The sequence below is a fragment of the Gobio gobio genome (genome assembly GCF_949357685.1).
Source record: "Gobio gobio genome assembly, chromosome: 4".
NCBI classification, from domain to species: domain Eukaryota; kingdom Metazoa; phylum Chordata; class Actinopteri; order Cypriniformes; family Gobionidae; genus Gobio; species Gobio gobio.
Genome location: NC_137100.1, coordinates 57,526,629 through 57,544,973, shown reverse-complemented (window position 1 = coordinate 57,544,973; position 18,345 = coordinate 57,526,629). Strand labels below are relative to the sequence as shown.

General features: G+C 39.8%; 1 protein-coding gene across 1 annotated transcript in view; it reads right to left on the bottom strand.

Annotated features, from left to right (window-relative positions):
- The window catches only part of aifm3 (AIF family member 3), a gene marked incomplete at its 5' end in the record, with an annotated part of 40,398 nt that overhangs the window by 4,909 nt on the left and 17,144 nt on the right, over positions 1-18,345 (bottom strand). Inside the window, 7 exons of the mRNA XM_079815169.1 lie at positions 1,464-1,539; positions 1,670-1,768; positions 1,872-1,989; positions 2,236-2,312; positions 4,383-4,446; positions 4,881-4,952; positions 9,435-9,550. Coding sequence (XP_079671295.1) covers positions 1,464-1,539; positions 1,670-1,768; positions 1,872-1,989; positions 2,236-2,312; positions 4,383-4,446; positions 4,881-4,952; positions 9,435-9,550 — 622 coding nt within the window. The remainder of the gene's footprint in view (positions 1-1,463; positions 1,540-1,669; positions 1,769-1,871; positions 1,990-2,235; positions 2,313-4,382; positions 4,447-4,880; positions 4,953-9,434; positions 9,551-18,345) is intronic.

Sequence of the window (18,345 nt, the reverse complement as noted above, 5' to 3'; positions counted from 1 at the left end):
ATCTAATATAATGATCTGCTGCTCAATAAACATGAATTATTATTATTAATGTTGAAAACAGTTGTGCTGCTTAGTGTTTGCAAGTACAATACTGTTAAGCAAGTATAATAGTGTTATTTTCCTTAGAAAAATAATAAATCTAGTAATTATTTTGATCTGTTTCTTTCATCTGTGAGATAATTATATACATATTTATTTTTACTTTCGATTTGATTTATTTGATTTTTATTTCTTTTTAGCAGCTCCAGCAGTGGATGAGCTGGAGATTTATTACCATGGCAGGCCTTTATGACAGATTTCAGGAAATAAGAATAATGCAGTTAATATTGTACATTATGTAAATTGTACAGATTATGTCTAGAAAAATCATAAACTCAAACTTTGTGCTGATTAACATAATGAGCAACATTCCAAAAAATTATAACGGAAATGACATATTATTGTAATTTAGTCCCTGAAACCCATTTTACTGTAATCACAGACTAAATAAATTTTTAAAAGTTTAGCTTGACTTGCAAAAACATAAGTCAAGTATCAACGAATCAATAACGCTTTCTGTGCAAAACTAGTGTTTAAGCTATTAAAGTGTTTTCTGATCAGTTGCATCTATGAATATCCAGATGAATGTCATTAATAATGATAAATGTGATCAAATACACTCACTTTGTGTAGAATGTTATTATTATCGTTTTTATTTTAAATTATAATAATAATTTATCATTAAAATACAAAAATATAAAATGTCTTTATTTGTTTTGTTTAATTTTATAATTTAATAAAATAATAGAATAGAATAGATTATAAAATTGAACAAAACAATAAAGAAATGTATTATCAATGCAATGACAGTATTGTACTTTAAATAAAAAAATGAGTACATAATAATACATTTAATGAAAATCAAATAGACTCACAAATTATTATTATTATTATTATCATTATGAATAATAATGATTTATCAAAACTATACAAATATAAAACTTCTTTATTAATTTGTTTAATTTTATAATTGAATCAAATAAAATATTAATAATAATACTTTTATTAAATAATACAATTGAACAAACAATTATTATTAATGCAATAATAGCATTGTACTTTAAAATAAAATAAAAAATCAAGTAGATAATAATAAATATAATGATTTAATTAAAATCAAAAAGACTCACTTTGTGTAGAATGCTACAAATTATTATTATTATTATCATTATGAATAATAATAATTTATCAGAAATATACAAATATAAAACTTCTTTATTTGTTTAATCAAATAATCATTTGTTTATCATTTAATCAAATACAAATATTATCAATAATAATAATTGTATTAAATAATACAATTGAACAAACCAATAAAGAAATGTATTATTAATGAAATAATAGCATTGTACTTAAAAAATTAAATAATATTTGAGTACATAATAATAATGATAATAATAATAATAATAATCAAATAAACTCACTTTGTGTAGAATGCCACAAATTTCAGCTCATCCAAATCTCCCTGGATGACGACATCATCAAAGCCATCTCCATAACCTTGACAACAAGATTTAAAGCACTTGAGATGCTTCAAAGCAGCGTTGACGGTGAAACTTCGTCAAACATTCACTGAGTCTTGCGTTTTCTTCATGAAGTGCATTTTTCAGTGCTAGAAGTTTGTCCTTACCTGCATATCGTATGCTTTTCCCAAACATGGCTGTCCAGAAATAAGGCACCGTTTTAAGGTCTGAGGCCTTTCCCATCATGCTAAGGGCAGCCACTCTACCTGCAGTGGAAGATGGAAAAATGGAAAAATCTAGTTGAATAAACGAATGAAACATTATTTGGCATAAGCACATGAAAACACCCCAAAGGGCTACGGGTCTTACCGTGTACATGAGCCATCTGCCAGTGGGGTATGTTCACCTTCTTATTGCTGCGTAGAGCTAGAGGAAACGTTACCACGTCACCCCCGGCGAAGACCCCATCGATGTTCGTCTGCATGGTCTGAAAGGGTTAAAGGGTTTACACAGTATTATGACATTGTCCTTTAGACTCATTATCATGTAATACTCTAGGTCATCGCACTAAAACAACAATTTATCACTGATACAGTAGAAATAGGTATGGGCAGATAAGCAGAGCTTGCAGAAACAGACAGTTTGGTAACGTGTGATAACATGCAGTAAGAGATTTACAGTACATACAGTAGCACGCAGTAACAGACGGAACAGTATTGCAGAGTGACTGAACCTTATTGACTGGGATGAATCCTTTGGAGTCCATGTGCACTCCGCTCTGCTTCAGGAATGCCGTGGCTGGACCTGAGCCTAAACACACACACTTATAATCAGGACCCTGACACAAATATGTATTTCATAATTGTTTTACGGTTTAAATCTGTTTAAAGCTGGTTAACTGCAAGTATTCATTGTGACAATTTACTGTAACCCATATAGTTTGACAACATGTCCCAATATAATGTGTTATGTATTTGTTTTCCTGGACATAGAATATAGACACACACACATATATATATTTATTTATTATCTCTTCATGATTATCTCTTCATCACGGCACCTGTTAGTAGGTGGGATCTATTAGGCAGCAAGTGAACATTTTGTCCTTAAAGTTGATGTGTTAGAAGCAGGAAAAAAATGGGCAAGCGTAAGGATTTGAGCGAGTTTGATATGGGCCAGATTGTGATGGCTAGACGAGGTTAGAGCATCTCCAAAACTGCAGCCTTTGTGGGGTGTTCCCGGTCTGCAGTGGTCAAAAGTGGTCTATCTATCAAAAGTGGTCCAAGGAAGGAACAGTGGTGAACTGGCGACAGGGACATGGGCGGCCAAGTCTCAATGATTGGGAGCGAAGGCTGGCCCGTGTGGTCTGATCAAACAGACGAGCTACTGTAGCTCAAATTGCTCAAGAAGTTAAAGCTACACTATGTAACTTTTCCGTCCACTAGAGGTCGCCTGTTCAAAACAAAGGCGTAGTTTGATGACGCCACGTTTGAGCGCAGAATCTTGGGACATGTGGTCTTCACCTCACAGCCGGTGGGAAACAGTCAGGATAGGACTCGGGCAGAAATCATGTTCATGGATGCGATTATTAACATTACTGTAGTCTGAAGCAGAAGCAGGACCGAGTGTTGTGGAGCTGAGCAAGGCTGCAGGAGTGATTGAAGAGCGGGACTGTTATTATGGCATAGTCGCCGGCGGGACTTTTATTATGACACGGTTGCCGGCGCCACTTCCTCTTTTCCAGTCATGAGTATGAGGTAACGCAACTCTGTTTATCGTATTAGATATATCTGAGTGTGTTGAAAAGGAAGTTATGACGTTCGCTCAGCGGCTGCTATGACACTTGTTCACACTGCAGTGAGAGTAAAGTGTTTCACTGAATAAAACCGAGGGTGACGCAGATATGACGCAATCGACAGGCGACTCCCTCACACGCATAGCTCACACGTCCCGGTTCCTTGGTTAAAATAGCAATTTCTCACGATTTACAAATAGTTGGAAACATTTGGGATATTCTAAGTACTCAACTGAACAAAATATATAACACTGGCCTAGTGGTTTCTGGATATTTTACTGCAAAAATCCTACATAGTTCACCTTTAATGCTGGTTCAGAAAACACAGTGCTTCGCAGTTTGATGCGTATGGGGCTGGACAGTGGTCATAATGTTATGGCTGATCGTGTATGTAAACAAAAACTTTCATGTTAGATGCGAATAATCGCGATTCATCAATTTGACACCACTAATATATATATATATATATATATATATATATATATATATATATATATATATATATATATATATACACACACTACTACTGCTCAAATGTTTGAGGTCAGAAAGATGTATTCGAAATAAATTAATACTTTTATTGAGCAAAGATGCATTCAATTTATCAAAAAATACAGTAAAGACATATATAATGTTACAAAAGACTTTTTGAACGTTCTAAAAATCCTGAAAAAAAATTATATTAAGCAGCACAAATGTTTCTTGAGCAGCAAATCAGCATATTAGAATGATTTCTTAAGGATCATGTGACACTGAAGACTGGAGTAATGATGCTGAAAATCCAGCTTCGATCACAGGAATAAAATACATTTTAATATATATTCAAATAGAATCTAAAAATATTTCACAATATTACTGTTGTATTTACTGCAGTTTTATCAAACAAGTGAAGCTTTAGTAAGCATAAGAGACTTCTTTTGAAAAATGTAAACATTTGTATTATTTATTTGTTTTTATAGTAAAGACTACAGTGGGATTTGCTACAGGAAATGAAAGAAGAGAAAAAAATGAGAGGTTGAATTTCTGTAATTTCATCGACTCAGAAAAAAATGAGAGGTTGAATTTCTGTAATTTCATCGACTCACCTATGCCAATAACACAGACGTCAGCTCTTAAGACTTTGCCACTTTTTAGAACCACTTCTTTTAACTATTGAAACAAAAGAAACAAAAATATTTCAGTTTCACATTTATGTTTTTATAGTTGGCACTTTCTGACCACTGTGACTTAATCTCATTATGTTATTTTTTTTGAAAGACAAATTTATCAAAAGTGTAATTTCATAATAGATCACAATTCAGCTTATTCTCAATTATACATTTACTTCACTGACTGGTGCTTACTCGTGTTATAAGTTCTTGTATAATATCCCAGGGCCAATCCATTATTGCAAAAGCTGCGTTAGAAAATATTCAAAGCTAAGCAGTGCCACTGTGAGAGCAAGCGTAATTAATCAATCTACAGGAACGAGAGAGAGAGAGAGAGACAGAGACAGAGAGAGACAGAGAGAGAGAGACAGACAGAGAGAGACAGAGAGAGACCTACACTTCACTGAACTCCTGTTTCTCTCACTTTCATGATACCTGTCCATTATGCCCTCGCATCTCCCACACCTCGTTCAACATGTAGAACTTCACCCTGTTCAACTCGAACAGCTGAGTAGAGAAACAAAAAGGAAACAAATGGCAATGAGAGAAATACTCCTTGAATAGGTTTAATGTGATAACAGCAAGGGATAATAATATACAGTCAGTGAGTCAGAGTTTATTACGTAAGAAGAGAAAGACAACTGAGTGATAAGAGATGCATGAAACTATAATGTAGGAAATTGGTGGTGTGGGACAACAATCAGTTTTATAATAGTTGAATGTTATTATACAAACTGAAAACACTGGAAAACGCAATTATTTAAAATGTTTTCATTTAAACATGCTTAACTTTGCTATTATACAATTATTGCCAAAGAAAATGCAATTGCTTTTCTATGAACTAAACTGCATTGTTTAACACTTAAACAATAATTTTGCTTTCTAAGCTTTAAAGGTTCATACTTCACATTAAAACATTTTTTTAAATTAAAATTAATTAAAATTTAATTAATCAAAATTATTTTGGGCATTTGACCATTTGAAGATTACTTTAAATGCTTAAATGTTAATATTATTATATATTCAAATACATAATACTATTAAATTTTAAGCATCTAAGTAATCTCTCTCTCTCTCTCTCTCTCTCTCTCTCTCTCTCTCTCTCTCTCTCTCTCTCTCTCTCTCTCTCTCTCTCTCTCTCTCTCTCTCTCTCTCTCTCTCTCTCTCTCTCTCTCTCTCTCTCTCTCTCTCTCTCTCTCTCTCTCTCTCTCTCTCTCTCTCTCTCTCTCTCTCTCTCTCTCTCTCTCTATATATATATATATATATATATATATATATATATATATAATATATATATATATATACACAGTATATATTTACAGTGAGGAAAATAAGTATTTGAACACCCTGCTATTTTGCAAGTTCTCCTACTTAGAAATCATGGAAATCATCCTAGGTGCATGTCCACCTAGGAAGAAATCACAATGTATGATTTTCTAACTATTTATTTGTATGATACAGCTGCAATTAAGTATTTGAACACCTGAGAAAATCAATGTTAATATTTGGTACAGTAGCCTTTGTTTGCAATTACAGAGGTCAAACGTTTCCTGCTTTGCACACACTGCAGGAGAGATTTTGGCCCACTCCTCCACACAGATCTTCTCTAGATCAGTCAGGTTTCTGGCCTGTCGCTGAGAAACACAGAGTTTGAGCTCCCTCCAAAGATTCTCTATTGGGTTTAGGTCTGGAGACTGGCTAGGTCACGCCAGAACCTTGATATGCTTCTTACAGAGCCACTCCTTGGTTATCCTGGCTGTGTGCTTCGGGTCATTGTCATGTTGGAAGACCCAGCCTCGACCCATCTTCAATGCTCTAACTGAGGGAAGGAGGTTGTTCCCCAAAATCTCGCAATACATGGCCCCGGTCATCCTCTCCTTAATACAGTGCAGTCGCCCTGTCCCATGTGCAGAAAAACACCCCCAAATCATGATGCTACCACCCCCATGCTTCACAGTAGGGATGGTGTTCTTGGGATGGTACTCATCATTCTTCTTCTTCCTCCAAACACGTTTAGTGGAATTATAACCAAAAAGTTCTATTTTGGTCTCGTCTGACCACATGACTTTCTCCCATGACTCCTCTGGATCATCCAAATGGTCATTGGCAAACTTAAGACGGGCCTGGACATGTGCTGGTTTAAGCAGGGGAACCTTCCGTGCCATGCATGATTTCAAACCATGACGTCTTAGTGTATTACCAACAGTAACCTTGGAAACGGTGGTCCCAGCTCTTTTCAGGTCATTGACCAGCTCCTCCCATGTAGTTCTGGGCTGATTTCTCACCTTTCTTAGGATCATTGAGACCCCATGAGGTGAGATCTTGCCTGGAGCCCCAGTCTGAGGGAGATTGAGAGTTTAGCTTCTTCCATTTTCTAATGATTGCTCCAACTGTGGACCTTTTTTCACCAAGCTGCTTGGCAATTTCCCCGTAGCCCTTTCCAGCCTTGTGGAGGTGTACAATTTTGTCTCTAGTGTCTTTGGACAGCTCTTTGGTCTTGGCCATGTTAGTAGTTGGATTCTTACTGATTGAATGGGGTGGACAGTCTTTATGCAGCTAACAACCTCAAACAGGTGCATCTAATTTAGGATAATAAATGGAGTGGAGGTGGACATTTTAAAGGCAGACTAACAGGTCTTTGAGGGTCAGAATTCTAGCTGATAGACAGGTGTTCAAATACTTATTTGCAGGTGTATCATACAAATAAATAGTTAAAAAATCATACATTGTGATTTCTGGATTTTTTTTTTAGATTATGTCTCTCACAGTGGACATGCACCTAGGATGACAATTTCAGACCCCTCCATGATTTCTAAGTGGGAGAACTTGCAAAATAGCAGGGAGTTCAAATACTTATTTTCCTCGCTGTATATATATATATATATATACACACACATCGATCAGGCATAACATTATCGGTTTTCCATTATCAGCCCTGACCCATCCAGGCATGGACTCCACTATCTGGTGGTATCTGGCACCAAGATGTTAGCAGCAGATCCTTTAAGTCCTGTAAGTTGCAAGGTGGGGCCTCCATGGATTGGACTTGTTTGCTCAGCACATCCCACAGATGCTCGATTGGATTGAGATCTGGGGAATTTGGAGGCCAAGTCAACACCTCAAACTGTTGTTGTGCTCCTCAAACCATTCCTGAACCATTTTTGCTTTGTGGCAGGGTGCATTATCTGCTGAAAGAGCCACAGCCACCAGGGAATACCATTTCCATGAAAGGGTGTACATGGTCTGCAACAATGCTTAGGTAGGTTGTACGTGTCAAAGTAACATCCACATGGATAGCAGGACCCAAGGTTTCCCAGCAGAAAATTGCCCAAAGCATCACACTTTCTCCGCCGGCTTGCCTTCTTCCCATAGTGCATCCTGGTGCCATGTGTTCCCCAGGTAAGCGACGCACACACACCCGGTCATCCACGTGATGTAAAAGAAAACGTGATTAATTCGACCAGGCCACCTTTTTCCATTGATCCGTGGTCCAGTTCTGATGCTCACGTGCAGGGGTCAGCATGGTCACCCTGACTGGTCTACAGCTATGCATTTCCATACGCAACAAACTGCGATGCCCTGTGTATTCTGACACCTTTCTATCAGAACCAGCATTAACTTCTTGAGCAATTTGAGCTACAGTAGTTCGTCTGTTTGATCGGACCACACGGGCCAGCCTTCGCTCCCCACATGCATCAATGAGCCTTGGCCGGCCATGACCCTGTCGCCGGTTCACCACTGTTCCTTCACTTCACCTGTCAGTGGTCATAATGTTATGCCTGTATATATATAAATATTTAAAATATATATATATTTAAAACACCTGTAGATCCTATAGCACCCGTATATACATATTATACACCCTACTGTGCAATAAATGTGTGCAATACTTTACCTCAGACATTTCACATATAGCACCTTATAACTTATATATAGTACCTATATTTACAAAACATCTGTACATATTCTATTCCATCCGAAGCGCTTCTGTCACATTGCATTTCCACCATTGTGTGTTTAACTTACAAATTTATTTTTATGTTACTTGTCTCTTGTCTTGTCAATTTACATTGTGTACTGGAAGCTTCTGTAACCAAAACAAATTCCTCGTGTGTGTAAGCACACCTGGCAATAAAGCTCATTCTGATTCTGATTCTGATTCTGATATATACACACACACTGCCGTTCAAAAGTTTTTGATCGGCAAAGTCTCTTATGCTCACAAGGCTGCATGTATTTTATAAAAATTAAAAAAAAACTGTAATATTGTGAAATATTATGAAAATGTAAAATAATGTTTTACACAACTGTTTTCAACATTGATAATAATCATAAATGTTTCTTGAGCAGCAAATCAGCATATTAGAATGATTTCTGAAGGATCATGTGACACTAAAGACTGGAGTAATGATGCTGAAAATTCAGCTCTGCATCACAGGAATAAATTACATTTAAAAATATATTCAAATAGAAAACAGTTATTTTACAATTTAATATTCAACAATATTAAATTTTGTATTTTTTAATAAAATAAATACTGTCTTGGTGAGCATAAGAGACTTCTTCTAAAAACATCTTAAAATCTTACCGATCAAAAAAAAATATATAATAATAATAATAATAATAATATATATATATATATATATATATTTCAGTCTTTTTCTCTCTCTCTCATATGTAACCCCGCCTGTTCGAACCTGCCCTGGACTCGAACCCTAGCTTCTCTTGAGATCAGAGGAGTGAGGTTTACTCGCACAGCAACTACTAGCTGGCCTCCGTTACAAACACACACACACACACACACACACACACACACACACACACACACACATACACACATACACATATATATATATATATATATATATATATATATATATATATATATATACACACATGGTTTATATTTTGATGGATGGATGGATGGATGGATGGATGGATGGATGGATGGATGGATGGATGGATGATTAAATAGATACATTCTCTCACCTTCATCAAAGCTTTCCCCACTTTCTCTCCTAGAGCTTTACGGAATGGCACGGCGTCTATGCCGATCACTGACACTGAGTGAGCCTTATCTGTGAGAGCTGCCGCCACCTCCATACCTGTACACCAGACATCACATACAACCATTCTTCATAAAGCAGCCCAGAAAGTATGAGGATACTTTTGTTTAAATAAATGACATCTGCAAACAAATTCTGTTTTTGGCAATGATTTTGTAACCTCAACTGACGTCAAGGTGATTTTAGTGGATGCATGAAGTCAGTTTTCCTCAAGTTCACATCTTAAAGTGTGGCTTTAAAGCGGTAGTTTATCATTTATTTTATCATTAGTTAGTTTATCATTATCATTTACTCACCCTCATGTCATTCCAAACCCGTAAGACTTTTGTTCATCCATATGAATTGAGCAGTTTAGTCCAAAGAGACTCGATTGCTTTATATACTGAACAGATTGAATTTAGGCTTTTATTCACATATAAACATTCATCAATGCACATCAGTTGTGGTAAACAGAAGCTCAAGCATGTTCGCTTGATGTGTGAGAACCAATGAGGTTCATTCTCGTGTGTTACGCAGCACGTTTGAGCTTCAGCAAGAACCAATGAGGTTCATTCTCGTGTGTTACGCAGCACGTTTGAGCTTCAGCAAGAACCAATGAGGTTTATTCTCGTGTGTTACGCAGCGCGTTTGAGCTTCAGCAAGAACCAATGAGGTTCATTCTCGTGTTACGCAGCACGTTTGAGCTTCAGCAAGAACCAATGAGGTTCATTCTCGTGTTACGCAGCACGTTTAAGCTTCTGCAAGAACCAATGAGGTTAATTCTGGTGTTACGCAGCACGTTTGAGCTTCAGCAAGAACCAATGAGGTTAATTCTCGTGTTACGCATCACGTTTAAGCTTCTGCAAGAACCAATGAGGTTCATTCTTGTGTGTTACGCAGCACGTTTAAGCTTCTGCAAGAACCAATGAGGTTCATTCTCATGTTACGCATCACGTTTAAGCTTCTGCAAGAACCAATGAGGTTAATTCTCGTGTTACGCAGCACGTTTGAGCTTCAGCAAGAACCAATGAGGTTCATTCTCATGTTACGCATCACGTTTAAGCTTCTGCAAGAACCAATGAGGTTCATTCTCGTGTTACGCATCACGTTTGAGCTTCTGCAAGAACCAATGAGGTTCTTTCTCGTGTTACGCAGCACGTTTGAGCTTCTGCAAGAACCAATGAGGTTCATTCTCGTGTTACGCAGCACGTTTGAGCTTCTGCAAGAACCAATGAGGTTCATTCTCGTGTTACGCAGCACGTTTGAGCTTCAGCAAGAACCAATGAGGTTCTTTCTCGTGTTACGCAGCACGTTTGAGCTTCTGCAAGAACCAATGAGGTTAATTCTCGTGTTACGCAGCGCGTTTGAGCTTCAGCAAGAACCAATGAGGTTCATTCTCGTGTGTTACGCAACACGTTTGAGCTTCTGCAAGAACCAATGAGGTTCATTCTCGTGTGTTACGCAACAAGTTTGAGCTTCAGCAAGAACCAATGAGGTTCATTCTCATGTTACGCATCACGTTTAAGCTTCTGCAAGAACCAATGAGGTTCATTCTCGTGTTACGCATCACGTTTAAGCTTCTGCAAGAACCAATGAGGTTCATTCTCGTGTTACGCAGCACGTTTAAGCTTCTGCAAGAACCAATGAGGTTCATTCTCGTGTTACGCAGCACGTTTGAGCTTCTGCAAGAACCAATGAGGTTCATTCTCATGTTACGCAGCACGTTTGAGCTTCTGCAAGAACCAATGAGGTTCATTCTCGTGTTACGCATCACGTTTAAGCTTCTGCAAGAACCAATGAGGTTCTTTCTCGTGTTACGCAGCACGTTTGAGCTTCTGCAAGAACCAATGAGGTTCATTCTCGTGTTACGCATCACGTTTAAGCTTCTGCAAGAACCAATGAGGTTCTTTCTCGTGTTACGCAGCACGTTTGAGCTTCTGCAAGAACCAATGAGGTTAATTCTCGTGTTACGCAGCACGTTTGAGCTTCAGCAAGAACCAATGAGGTTCATTCTCGTGTGTTACGCAACACGTTTGAGCTTCTGCAAGAACCAATGAGGTTCATTCTCGTGTGTTACGCAACAAGTTTGAGCTTCAGCAAGAACCAATGAGGTTACTTACTACTTACTCTACTCTCTCTACACCCATGACTGTTTGTCCACACACAGCTCCACCTCGATCATCAAGTTTGCTGATGATACTGTTGTCCTGGGTCTCATCTCCAACAACAATGAGACGGCATACTTGGACGAAGTGGAGCAACTGACATCATGGTGCCAGGACAACTGTCTCTCTCTGAATGTTAACAAGACCAAAGAACTGATTGTGGACTTCAGGAAGAGACAGCATCGGTCATACTCCCCTCTCATGATCAGCGGGACACCGGTAGAGAGAGTGAGCAGCTTCAAATACCTGGGAGTGAACATCTCCGAGGATCTGACCTGGACTACACACATCCAGACACAGGTGAAAAAAGCCAGGCAAAGACTGTACCACCTGCGCCAGCTGAGGAAATTCAGGGTTTCACCAGCCATCCTGAAAACTTTCTATCGAGGGGCGATAGAAAGTGTCCTGACTCAGTGCATCACAGCGTGGTACGGGAACAGCACCAGTCACGACTGCAAAGCCCTGCAAAGAGTGGTGCGCTTATCCGAGCGCATCTCAGGCTCAGCTCTCCCGTCTCTGCAGGACATCTACACCAAACGCTGCAGAGGTAGAGCTACCAAAATCATCAGAGACATTAATCACCCTGCAAACTCTCACTTCACCCTGCTGCCATCTGGTAAGCGCTTCCGTAGCCTGATGGCAAAGACTGAAAGACTCAGGAGGAGTTTCTTCCCCCAGGCCATCAGACTCCTGAACTCAGTCACGTGACTTCACTTCACCCCGCACACGCATAAACATACGGTTTTTTAACATTAACATCCACATACTGCAATTGCACTGCACTTTACTTTCCTATTGTTACTGCGTAACAACCTGTAATAAACCTTGCACATTATACTTCTTTATATATACATATATATATATTTTATGTTAACCACTTATTTTTAAGTCTACAGTTTATCTCACTTATCATATCCACATATTTTTTATATTTTTATTTATCTTATTTCCTATTTTTATCTTTTACTTGATTTATTTATAATTCTACTTATGTTAATACTTTTTATTCTAATTTTATTCTATTTCTATTTTAATTTCTTGTAACTGTTATTTGCACTGTCCATGGAGCGGACCTGTTTACATTTCACTGCCAGTTGTATATTGTGTATATAACTGTGTATGTGACAAATAAAACTCTTGAATCTTGAATCTTGGTTCATTCTCATGTTACGCATCACGTTTAAGCTTCTGCAAGAACCAATGAGGTTCATTCTCGTGTTACGCATCACGTTTAAGCTTCTGCAAGAACCAATGAGGTTCATTCTCGTGTTACGCATCACGTTTAAGCTTCTGCAAGAACCAATGAGGTTCTTTCTCGTGTTACGCAGCACGTTTGAGCTTCTGCAAGAACCAATGAGGTTCATTCTCGTGTGTTACGCAACACGTTTGAGCTTCTGCAAGAACCAATGAGGTTCATTCTCGTGTGTTACGCAACACGTTTGAGCTTCTGCAAGAACCAATGAGGTTCATTCTCGTGTGTTACGCAACACGTTTGAGCTTCTGCAAGAACCAATGAGGTTCATTCTCGTGTGTTACGCAACACGTTTGAGCTTCTGCAAGAACCAATGAGGTTCATTCTCGTGTGTTACGCAACAAGTTTGAGCTTCAGCAAGAACCAATGAGGTTCATTCTCATGTTACGCATCACGTTTAAGCTTCTGCAAGAACCAATGAGGTTCATTCTCGTGTTACGCTTCACGTTTAAGCTTCTGCAAGAACCAATGAGGTTCATTCTCGTGTTACGCAGCACGTTTGAGCTTCTGCAAGAACCAATGAGGTTCATTCTCGTGTTACGCATCACGTTTAAGCTTCTGCAAGAACCAATGAGGTTCTTTCTCGTGTTACGCAGCACGTTTGAGCTTCTGCAAGAACCAATGAGGTTCATTCTCGTGTTACGCATCACGTTTAAGCTTCTACAAGAACCAATGAGGTTCTTTCTCATGTTACGCAGCACGTTTGAGCTTCTGCAAGAACCAATGAGGTTAATTCTCGTGTTACGCAGCACGTTTGAGCTTCAGCAAGAACCAATGAGGTTCATTCTCGTGTGTTACGCAACACGTTTGAGCTTCTGCAAGAACCAATGAGGTTCATTCTCATGTTACGCAGCACGTTTGAGCTTCTGCAAGAACCAATGAGGTTTATTCTCGTGTTACGCATCACGTTTAAGCTTCTGCAAGAACCAATGAGGTTCTTTTTCGTGTTACGCAGCACGTTTGAGCTTCTGCAAGAACCAATGAGGTTAATTCTCGTGTTACGCAGCACGTTTGAGCTTCAGCAAGAACCAATGAGGTTCATTCTCGTGTGTTACGCAACACGTTTGAGCTTCTGCAAGAACCAATGAGGTTCATTCTCGTGTGTTACGCAACACGTTTGAGCTTCAGCAAGAACCAATGAGGTTCATTCTCATGTTACGCATCACGTTTAAGCTTCTGCAAGAACCAATGAGGTTAATTCTCGTGTTACGCAGCACGTTTGAGCTTCAGCAAGAACCAATGAGGTTCATTCTCATGTTACGCATCACGTTTAAGCTTCTGCAAGAACCAATGAGGTTCATTCTCGTGTTACGCATCACGTTTGAGCTTCTGCAAGAACCAATGAGGTTCTTTCTCGTGTTACGCAGCACGTTTGAGCTTCTGCAAGAACCAATGAGGTTCATTCTCGTGTTACGCAGCACGTTTGAGCTTCTGCAAGAACCAATGAGGTTCATTCTCGTGTTACGCAGCACGTTTGAGCTTCAGCAAGAACCAATGAGGTTCTTTCTCGTGTTACGCAGCACGTTTGAGCTTCTGCAAGAACCAATGAGGTTAATTCTCGTGTTACGCAGCGCGTTTGAGCTTCAGCAAGAACCAATGAGGTTCATTCTCGTGTGTTACGCAACACGTTTGAGCTTCTGCAAGAACCAATGAGGTTCATTCTCGTGTGTTACGCAACAAGTTTGAGCTTCAGCAAGAACCAATGAGGTTCATTCTCATGTTACGCATCACGTTTAAGCTTCTGCAAGAACCAATGAGGTTCATTCTCGTGTTACGCATCACGTTTAAGCTTCTGCAAGAACCAATGAGGTTCATTCTCGTGTTACGCAGCACGTTTAAGCTTCTGCAAGAACCAATGAGGTTCATTCTCGTGTTACGCAGCACGTTTGAGCTTCTGCAAGAACCAATGAGGTTCATTCTCATGTTACGCAGCACGTTTGAGCTTCTGCAAGAACCAATGAGGTTCATTCTCGTGTTACGCATCACGTTTAAGCTTCTGCAAGAACCAATGAGGTTCTTTCTCGTGTTACGCAGCACGTTTGAGCTTCTGCAAGAACCAATGAGGTTCATTCTCGTGTTACGCATCACGTTTAAGCTTCTGCAAGAACCAATGAGGTTCTTTCTCGTGTTACGCAGCACGTTTGAGCTTCTGCAAGAACCAATGAGGTTAATTCTCGTGTTACGCAGCACGTTTGAGCTTCAGCAAGAACCAATGAGGTTCATTCTCGTGTGTTACGCAACACGTTTGAGCTTCTGCAAGAACCAATGAGGTTCATTCTCGTGTGTTACGCAACAAGTTTGAGCTTCAGCAAGAACCAATGAGGTTCATTCTCATGTTACGCATCACGTTTAAGCTTCTGCAAGAACCAATGAGGTTCATTCTCGTGTTACGCATCACGTTTAAGCTTCTGCAAGAACCAATGAGGTTCATTCTCGTGTTACGCATCACGTTTAAGCTTCTGCAAGAACCAATGAGGTTCTTTCTCGTGTTACGCAGCACGTTTGAGCTTCTGCAAGAACCAATGAGGTTCATTCTCGTGTGTTACGCAACACGTTTGAGCTTCTGCAAGAACCAATGAGGTTCATTCTCGTGTGTTACGCAACACGTTTGAGCTTCTGCAAGAACCAATGAGGTTCATTCTCGTGTGTTACGCAACAAGTTTGAGCTTCAGCAAGAACCAATGAGGTTCATTCTCATGTTACGCATCACGTTTAAGCTTCTGCAAGAACCAATGAGGTTCATTCTCGTGTTACGCATCACGTTTAAGCTTCTGCAAGAACCAATGAGGTTCATTCTCGTGTTACGCAGCACGTTTGAGCTTCTGCAAGAACCAATGAGGTTCATTCTCGTGTGTTACGCAACACGTTTAAGCTTCTGCAAGAACCAATGAGGTTCTTTCTCGTGTTACGCATCACGTTTGAGCTTCTGCAAGAACCAATGAGGTTCATTCTCGTGTTACGCATCACGTTTAAGCTTCTGCAAGAACCAATGAGGTTCTTTCTCGTGTTACGCAGCACGTTTGAGCTTCTGCAAGAACCAATGAGGTTAATTCTCGTGTTACGCAGCACGTTTGAGCTTCAGCAAGAACCAATGAGGTTCATTCTCGTGTGTTACGCAACACGTTTGAGCTTCTGCAAGAACCAATGAGGTTCATTCTCATGTTACGCAGCACGTTTGAGCTTCTGCAAGAACCAATGAGGTTCATTCTCGTGTTACGCATCACGTTTAAGCTTCTGCAAGAACCAATGAGGTTCTTTTTCGTGTTACGCAGCACGTTTGAGCTTCTGCAAGAACCAATGAGGTTAATTCTCGTGTTACGCAGCACGTTTGAGCTTCAGCAAGAACCAATGAGGTTCATTCTCGTGTGTTACGCAACACGTTTGAGCTTCTGCAAGAACCAATGAGGTTCATTCTCGTGTGTTACGCAACACGTTTGAGCTTCTGCAAGAACCAATGAGGTTCATTCTCGTGTGTTACGCAACAAGTTTGAGCTTCAGCAAGAACCAATGAGGTTCATTCTCATGTTACGCATCACGTTTAAGCTTCTGCAAGAACCAATGAGGTTCATTCTCGTGTTACGCATCACGTTTAAGCTTCTGCAAGAACCAATGAGGTTCATTCTCGTGTTACGCATCACGTTTAAGCTTCTGCAAGAACCAATGAGGTTCTTTCTCGTGTTACGCAGCACGTTTGAGCTTCTGCAAGAACCAATGAGGTTCATTCTCGTGTGTTACGCAACACGTTTGAGCTTCTGCAAGAACCAATGAGGTTCATTCTCGTGTGTTACGCAACACGTTTGAGCTTCTGCAAGAACCAATGAGGTTCATTCTCGTGTGTTACGCAACAAGTTTGAGCTTCAGCAAGAACCAATGAGGTTCATTCTCATGTTACGCATCACGTTTAAGCTTCTGCAAGAACCAATGAGGTTCATTCTCGTGTTACGCATCACGTTTAAGCTTCTGCAAGAACCAATGAGGTTCATTCTCGTGTTACGCAGCACGTTTGAGCTTCTGCAAGAACCAATGAGGTTCATTCTCGTGTGTTACGCAACACGTTTAAGCTTCTGCAAGAACCAATGAGGTTCTTTCTCGTGTTACGCAGCACGTTTGAGCTTCTGCAAGAACCAATGAGGTTCATTCTCGTGTTACGCATCACGTTTAAGCTTCTGCAAGAACCAATGAGGTTCTTTCTCGTGTTACGCAGCACGTTTGAGCTTCTGCAAGAACCAATGAGGTTAATTCTCGTGTTACGCAGCACGTTTGAGCTTCAGCAAGAACCAATGAGGTTCATTCTCGTGTGTTACGCAACACGTTTGAGCTTCTGCAAGAACCAATGAGGTTCATTCTCATGTTACGCAGCACGTTTGAGCTTCTGCAAGAACCAATGAGGTTCATTCTCGTGTTACGCATCACGTTTAAGCTTCTGCAAGAACCAATGAGGTTCTTTTTCGTGTTACGCAGCACGTTTGAGCTTCTGCAAGAACCAATGAGGTTAATTCTCGTGTTACGCAGCACGTTTGAGCTTCAGCAAGAACCAATGAGGTTCATTCTCGTGTGTTACGCAACACGTTTGAGCTTCTGCAAGAACCAATGAGGTTCATTCTCGTGTGTTACGCAACACGTTTGAGCTTCAGCAAGAACCAATGAGGTTCATTCTCATGTTACGCATCACGTTTAAGCTTCTGCAAGAACCAATGAGGTTCATTCTCGTGTTACGCATCACGTTTAAGCTTCTGCAAGAACCAATGAGGTTCTTTTTCGTGTTACGCAGCACGTTTGAGCTTCTGCAAGAACCAATGAGGTTAATTCTCGTGTTACGCAGCACGTTTGAGCTTCAGCAAGAACCAATGAGGTTCATTCTCGTGTGTTACGCAACACGTTTGAGCTTCTGCAAGAACCAATGAGGTTCATTCTCGTGTGTTACGCAACACGTTTGAGCTTCAGCAAGAACCAATGAGGTTCATTCTCATGTTACGCATCACGTTTAAGCTTCTGCAAGAACCAATGAGGTTCATTCTCGTGTTACGCATCACGTTTAAGCTTCTGCAAGAACCAATGAGGTTCATTCTCGTGTTACGCAGCACGTTTGAGCTTCTGCAAGAACCAATGAGGTTCATTCTCGTGTTACGCATCACGTTTAAGCTTCTGCAAGAACCAATGAGGTTCTTTCTCGTGTTACGCAGCACGTTTGAGCTTCTGCAAGAACCAATGAGGTTCATTCTCGTGTTACGCATCACGTTTAAGCTTCTGCAAGAACCAATGAGGTTCTTTCTCGTGTTACGCAGCACGTTTGAGCTTCTGCAAGAACCAATGAGGTTAATTCTCGTGTTACGCAGCACGTTTGAGCTTCAGCAAGAACCAATGAGGTTCATTCTCGTGTGTTACGCAACACGTTTGAGCTTCTGCAAGAACCAATGAGGTTCATTCTCATGTTACGC